The sequence below is a fragment of the Schistocerca piceifrons genome, chromosome X (genome assembly GCF_021461385.2).
Source record: "Schistocerca piceifrons isolate TAMUIC-IGC-003096 chromosome X, iqSchPice1.1, whole genome shotgun sequence".
NCBI classification, from domain to species: Eukaryota; Metazoa; Arthropoda; class Insecta; order Orthoptera; family Acrididae; genus Schistocerca; species Schistocerca piceifrons.
Window position 1 is genome coordinate 62,110,874 of NC_060149.1, and position 8,054 is coordinate 62,118,927.

Here is an 8,054-nt window from a genome sequence, read left to right on the forward strand (position 1 = left end):
TTTGATCCACCTACTGCTTTGACATAAGACCAAAATTTCTTAGGATTTTCTGCCAAGTCAGTACATAGAACTTTACTTTCGAATTCACTGAACGCCTCTCGCATAGCCCTCCTCACACTACATTTCGCTTCGCGTAAGTTTTGTTTGTCTGCAAGGCTTTGGCTATGTTTATGTCTGCTGTGAAGTTCCCTTTGCTTCCGCAGCAGTTTTCTAACTCGGTTGTTGTACCACGGTGGCTCTTTTCCATCTCTTACGATCTTGCTTGGCACATACTCATCTAACGCATATTGTACGATGGTTTTGAACTTTGTCCACTGATCCTCAACACTATCTGTACTTGAGACAAAACTTTTGTGCTAAGCCGTCAGGTACTCTGTAATCTGCTTTTTGTCACTTTTGCTAAACAGAAAAATCTTCCTACCTTTTTTAATATTTCTATTTACGGCTGAAATCATCGATGCCATAACCGCTTTATGGTCACTGATTCCCTGTTCAATGAGGTCCATGATGCAACCAGTCAATCTGGCAGAAATGTAACAGCGCAACAAAAGTTGGCATTAAGTTTAGGGTTTGGTCACCTGCAGATACATCATGCAAATGAACTAGTGTTGAAGTGTTGCTTTCTTACAACCTGTTTTACTCCAGTATTGCAACTGATCCAGCTTTCTCTTGAAAACTCAACTTTTTTTTTCCATCAAATCTCTCACTGCTGTTATATTAGTTGGAGTAATAAACAACTTGTTACACTGCAGTGAAATATTCTGAACGACAAAATAACTTACAATTGCAATAGAAATATAAGTAACTACAAGAAACATACTCATGAGCAATTGAATTAGTGACCTGTACAATCTCTACATGACAGAATAAGAGGGCTGGAGAATATCTGGGGCTTCCACCCTCAAAGATAGTTTTTGAGGTTTATTAAACAGGTCCTTCAAACATGTACTGCATCTTTCTTCAAATGTCTTTCAGTAGACATTTATCAACATTTCAGCAATATTCTCCCACCAGTGAAACATGGTTGTGGCCATTCGCACCACCACAAACTGTAGACTGAAAACTAGAAAATCTGAAAATGCCTCCCTCCCCCCCCCCCACCCCGCACAGCAGCTTCAACTGCTAACAAATACAAATGTTAATTACATGTTGCACAAATTTATTTGTTAGTTACTCATGTTAACTTTTTGCCTTCTAGCAATAACTGCCTAAAAAGAGCTGTGGCTTGTTTCAAGCACATCTTGCAAAAATAAAATAAATATCTATCTACATCGACTACTTCTGAGGAGTCTCCACTTTCTGTAGGTTTTGCTGATTCTTGGGGAGATGGTAAAATGGTAATATCTGCACTGGGAGAGTCTGCTTCAACTTGTTGAACTGGAATCTGTGTCACATTTACATCTGCCATATTTTCTTCTAATTCATTTAGTTCACTCATCTTCATGGAACTGAAAAGGGAAATAAAAAAAAAACTTCAAGACAGTTTCCATCACATTTACGACCAAATCTGAATTAAGTCCAAATGTTACACAACCATAAAAAATGGTGCATGTTAAAAATGAAAATGGTGTATAGTTAATCAGTCTATACAAACATTGTGTAAGTAATGCCAAATCCAGCTTAATAAAGAACATTCTGTTTGCATTTCTAAAGTAAAAACCATGCGAAATTCAGCATTAAATAAACTAACGTCCACCAATGAAAATACAGCAACGAAACAAACTATCAGACAAGGAAGGAGTCAAAACTTGATGGATTTCTTTCCAGAAATTAAAATAATTTGGAATTATTATTTTCTCAGAACTGAGAAACTAACTGGTTTGAAAATAAATCAAAGGCATGAAACAAAAACATGCCAACGAAAAAATATTAAATACAATATTATAAGATTTTATACGCCTTTACTTAAAAAAACTGAAGGCAATATGTTGTTCATCATCCTGTCAACATCAAACTAACTATGAAAGTAGTACAGCTTGGCTTTGCTCAGCATGACGAAAGGGACTGGCCATAGTCTAATTCATTTGTTCATTGAGTTCCACGAAAATCATCATGAAGAATAAGCTACCTAAAAGTGTACATTAACAAAGTGAAGCAGCTGTTACAAACAGTGTTTAAATTGTCATAGAGCTGCCATATTACTTGCAGTTGCTTAAATTATATTACACTGATGTAATAAAAGTCCTGAGATACTTCCTAATATGTCGGACAGCCCACACCACTATTATGCCACCACCAGCTTGCCACAGTGCCATGTTAACAACCTAGGCCCGTTGCTTCGTGGGTCTGCACCACACTCTAACCCTATCATCTGCTTTTACCAACTGAAATTGGGACTCATCTGACCAGACCATGGATTTCCAGTCATCTTGGGTCCAACCAATATTGTCACAAGCCCAGAAGAGGCACTGCAGGTGATGTTCATACTGTTAGCAGAAATACTGAGCCAGGCTGACTCTACAGCTGTTCATAATTACGAAAGTGTTGGCAGGGCAGGATTTTGTGCACAAACTGACCTCTCAATTATGTCCCATAAACGCTCAATAGTATTCATCCTTGGCAATCTGGGTGGCCAAATCATTCACTCGAATTGCCCTGAATGTTCTTGAAACTAACCCCGAACAATTTGGCCCAGCGACATGTTTCAGGAAGATGGAGCCCAAGAATGGCTGCAAATGTTCTCCAAGTAGCCAAACATTACCATTTCCAGTCAATGATCGGCTCAGTTGAACCAGAGAACCCAGTCCATTCCACACAAACACAGCCCACATCACTATGATGCCACCACCAGCTTGCACAGTGCCCTGTTAATAACCTGGGTCCGTGTCTTCATGGGGTCTGTACCACACTAACCCTATCATCTGCTTTTACCAACTGACCAGACCATGGATTTCCAGTCGTCTAGGGTCCAATCAATATTGTCACGAGCCCAGAAGGGGCATTTCAGGTGATGTCATACTGTTAGCAAAGGCACTGTCATTTGTCATCTGCTGCCATAGCTCATTAACACCAAATTTCACCACACTGTTTAAACAGAGACATTTGTCATTTGTCCCACACAAAGTTTTGCAGTTATTTCAAGCAGTGTTGCTTGTCTGTTAGCACAGACAACTCTACATAAACAGTGCTGCTCTCAGGTCATTAAGCAAGGGCCGTCAGCCACTGTGTTGTCCATTATGAGACGTAATGCCTGTAATTTGGTATTCTCAGCAGACTCTTCACACTTTGTATCATGGAATGTTGAATTCCCAAATGATTTCCGAAACAGAATGTCCCAGGCTTCTCGCTCCAACTACCATTCCGCATTCAAAGTCCATTAATTCTTGATGTGCAGCCACAATCACATCGAAAACATTTTCATATTAATCACCTGAGAACAAATGACAGCTCTGCCAATGCACTGCCCTTTTATACCTTGTGTACACAAAGCTACTGCCATCTATATGTGTGCATATTGCTATCCCATGAATTGTGTCACCTGTGTGTGCTTCACTGGCTATTGTTCAGTCCATGTGACCAACCATTTTATTTAAATCAAGGGAAAGGATTAATACTTTTTGCATATGAGACATCAGTTGGGTAATAGAAATTTTCATAAAATGCATGTTGGACCATCAGCTGCTTTTTTAAATTTAAAACCCAAATATCAAGTGGTTTCAGTCACAGACCATCTTCACAGATTAGTGTTAAAACAGTTTAAGCCACAACATCACATCTGTCATTAAATAAATAATGGCCATGTCTCATATGTAGAGCATGTCATAAATTTCAGTATATCACTCAGAACTGTCCCCAAGTGACAGCCTTCTCTTTCTCATATCTTTCTTTCATATTGGTTTCCTGGATTTTTTTCAGTGTGCTCTTTTGGGGCAAATTTAACTTTGAAGCTGACGAGGTATGGACCCAAGTCAACACTTTTACTACTGCAGATCTGTGCATTATCAACTTCTTTCTAAGAACTGTATATGATAGCATTGTGAAGGATTTGATGCTTTACAAGCAACTTTATGGATTACTTCCACGTTTTTGCTTTCAAAAATGTTTCCCCACGGAAGTCAACACAGTTTTCAAATTCTTTTGTTGACACAATGCAATGAATTTGGTTCCATTCGTGTTTGTGGATTTCTGTGCTGTAATTTTGCTAACAGTTTTTTTCTATACTTTTTCTCCACCAATTTGTGCGATGGTTCATCCAGCAGGATTTTTGTACAGGTTTTTTTTATTACACATCACACTAAACCCAATGTTTGGCAGCTCCATAAAAAACACAATACTAATTTATTTATTTTTTTATAATTTTTGTGCTACACTAAACTCTCACTAACCTAGCCCTCAGTAGACTGACCCACATCCAGCCTTAAGTCACACAAAAAGAAATGACTCATACAGTAATGAATTCTCATGTGCAACAATTTAAAAACAATGCTATGCATGCTCGAAATTGTGGCCTTCTTTATGGTTCAGAACCATGGCTCCTAAAAGGAAACATGTTATGCTAGACTTCAAGTGGAATCTCAAAAATAGACATAGGTTGAATTGAGGTTCTTCGCAGAAAGCCATTGCTGCTGAGTACAATGCTGGACAAGCAACAGTTTATGATTAAAGTTTAACTGACACAGAGATAATCGAAAGCATACAGGTAAGTTATGATGAAAGTGGTGAAGAAGAGGACATAGCAGGAGACAACATAAAGATATCCCACACTGCTTGTGCTGAAGCTGCACACGTCTTCCTGAAGTACGTTACGCAACAATCAGAAACATACAGTACCAAAGGCCATCGTGTGATAAGGCCACCACATATCATTGTTGTGACAGCTAAAAATATGAGACATGTTTCATAGTGAGTGATGCTACCGTGTATGTACACACTCAAGGACTAAGTTTTCAGGGAAAATCAATGCATCTTTGGATTCAATAAACTATAATGCCTATGTGCTTACACTAAATTTAAGACACCTTCAATAATCTGGCATTTCCACTAATCCAACAGCCGTATGTGCAAGGAATAGCCAGATTAGCGAGTGTCTAGTGTACCAATGGTTTATTTACTACAATGGCACATTTAATTTGCTGTGTATAATATTTTATATAAATAACATTTTTCAATTATAAAAATAAGTAGACTTCGGAGGAAAATGCAGAAATGTAGTTTGATGGCTGGGGATAGAGTGCATTGCAGATTTGGCAATTCTGTCAAGAGTGGAGGATCACCTTAGTATGACTGACTCAATACATGTTATGTATGGCTTCCCACGCATCACACGAGTTCGAACAGATGAAATATTCCAGAATGAGATTTTCACTCTTCAACGGAGTGTGCACTGATATGAAACTTCCTGGCAGATTAAAACTGTGTGCCGAACCATGACTTGAACTCAGGACCTCTGCCTTTCGCGGGCAAGTGCTCTACCAACTGAGCTACCCAAGCACGACCTCACGCCCCATCCTCACAGCCCTACTTCTGCCAGTGTCTTGTCTCCTACCTACCAAACTTTACAGAAGCTCTCCTGCGAACCTTGCAGAACTAACACTCCTGAACGAAAAGAGTGCTAGTTCTGCAAGGTTCGCAGGAGAGCTTCTGTAAAGTTTGGAAGGTAGGAGAGGAGACACTGGCAGACGTAGGGCTGTGAGGACGGGGCGCGAGTCATGCTTGGGTAGCTCATTTGATAGAGCACTTGCCCGCGGAAGGCAAAGGTCTCGAGTTCGAGTCTTGGTCCGGCACACAGTTTTAATCTGCCAAGAAGTTTCAGATGAAATATTGTCAGATCTGGTCCAATGCTTTCAGCACAGCTTATAAGTTCAGTACTGTGTATAGAAAATTCATTCAATAGCCCATTCCCACATGAAGGGTGAGAAATGTAAAGTAAGTACAAATTCAGAAATGGAAAACAGAAGTGTCCAGTTTCCTATTTGTTTCAATATTTCTGACTGTGTGTGCAACTTTTACACATGTTACAAGTGCTCCTTTTTCCACATTAACTTTGTGGAGTGGTTATTAGAATATCTCATTACCGCTTGACCTCTAGCATCTGATGTCTGTTGTATAATACTGTTAATAACCATTCTGAGCCTTAAAGTGAGTTCACATAGAATCTTCACTGTGTGAGTAAGCCTACAGTTGGTGTATACAAATAAGTATTGGGCCATGACACTCATTTATCTACAAAGCATGCTGTACATATAAATGGTGAAAGATTTCTCTAGAGATTTTGACCTTCTACACAGTATGTTGTTGAGGAAAGAGGTTGTAACTTAAATTAGATAAAACACATTCCATTAAATTCTGCACTAAGCATGATGTAATTTTATCAACACAACAACCAGGAGCAATTTTAAACTTGTTGGGTCCTCCCACCAATTTACTTGTTCTCTATTTGCCTCCCACATGGGCCATGTCCTACAGTATCTCTGCCTGTTTGGGAGCCACACTGTATTCTGTCTGTAGTACAGTCCTATATTAACGCATATTTCGTTATCAGTACTTAGAATTGGTGAGCAATAACGCACACACATTGATCATTATAAATTACCCTTTAAAGTGCCACAAAATTCAGCCCATTAAACGCCCAGCAAGATATGAAAGCTACAGCACCTAACATATAAACATACATTTGCCAGCAAAGTGGGCATTATCACCATGAAACATTTTTTTAGAGAGGAAAAAAAAGCAATCTCTTGCTTTTGTCGAGAACTACACAAGCCGCCCCCCCCCCCTCCCAAAGACAAAAAAAGGAACATCACGATTCTGTAGAGATGAACCAAGATTGCTGAGGGTCACTGAAGTGTAGAAATGAATTTTTCGTGCTTGTGTGGACTGCCAATGAGGGCGAGACAATTCATTCCTGAACCTTCCAAGTTACTTTTAGAGCGTGAAACTACCGTATCGATGGGAGTACGTAGCTACAAAATGTAAACAGAACACTCATGCCACTATATCTATCAAGGTCTTTGTGATTGTCTCACAGTATTTTAATTAAGAAACTTGAAAGTTGTGGAGTAAGGTACACACAGCTAGTACAGAAATCAAATCTAGGCAAAGGAAAAGAATTTTTTTGAAGATTTATTTGGAACTTGAACAGCTTTTGGGTAAACAACTTTTCCTTTGTCCGCTGCAACTATCTGCTTTCAAAAGAATAAATGGCCTTATTTGTAATAATTGTGAAACTAAAAGCATCACATCACTGAATACGTTATACTTGCTTCGGGTGGTTGTTGTGGTCCCATTTGACTTCGTAAGCACGAAATTAGAGATAACAACAAATACATTCCGTGTATTATTCTATAGCACCGCACAAGTTCTGAAACTAAAAGCGTTGACGGTATGCAGTAAAGGAGTTTGTAAACAAATACATCACTTCCATCGAAATTGAAACGTTGTCTCTTACGAAGTCACACGGCACCACTATTCCGAAATAAACGTCAATGCCTTTATTACAGTTTACATAATCAAAGACAAGTATCTTACTTTTGTTTTTCCACTCACATCAAACTCCTTACGCCTCCGTTCCAATTCAAACTCCAACATCCACTCAACAATACACACAACAAACTAAGACTATACACAAAGCCAAAGCTACAGTTCTTTCCACAGATGACTTGTGTCTAGGGACAGCAAACGTTGGTGTCGATCGGTTTGCCTAGGTTTTGCAGCTTTTAAGGTGTGTCGAAACGATGCCTCTTTCGTCGTGCGCAATCGCAAACGCACGGGAATAGAAGGGCACGCACACAAATGTGAGCAACAAGCGCATGGACATTCTCGAGCCCACACTGTACCTCATTGCGCTAGCAGACTACCATGAATCTTCTTCTTTGCTTGGGAGCTTGTGTTGCGTTTATTGTGATGAAAAGGCGACAGAAAAAGAAAACGCAAAAGTGGATGTAGATAAAGAAGTATATGAACAACAGAGATACGAGAACTGCAAAGTGATGGCAACCTTTTGTCTGCAGATTTCAGAGGGAGGTCATAACGAGATTTTAGATTTTGTGCTCGGGAAACTGCAGTGATAAGGCTAGCAATAAAATATTGTTGGTTAGCAACTGTCGACTTATAAA

The 8,054-nt window shown here is 39.3% G+C and overlaps 1 protein-coding gene across 1 annotated transcript in view; it reads right to left on the reverse strand.

The window, feature by feature from the left end:
• Positions 1-7,544, reverse strand: part of LOC124723063 (ATP-dependent helicase brm-like) — a 256,556-nt gene extending 249,012 nt beyond the window's left edge. The window contains exons 1-2 of the mRNA XM_047248240.1: positions 7,468-7,544; positions 1,280-1,448 (exon numbers count right to left, since the gene is read on the reverse strand). Of these exons, the coding sequence (XP_047104196.1) occupies positions 1,280-1,438 (159 nt within the window). The 5' untranslated portion in view covers positions 1,439-1,448; positions 7,468-7,544. The remainder of the gene's footprint in view (positions 1-1,279; positions 1,449-7,467) is intronic.
• Between the last annotated feature and the right edge of the window lie 510 nt (positions 7,545-8,054).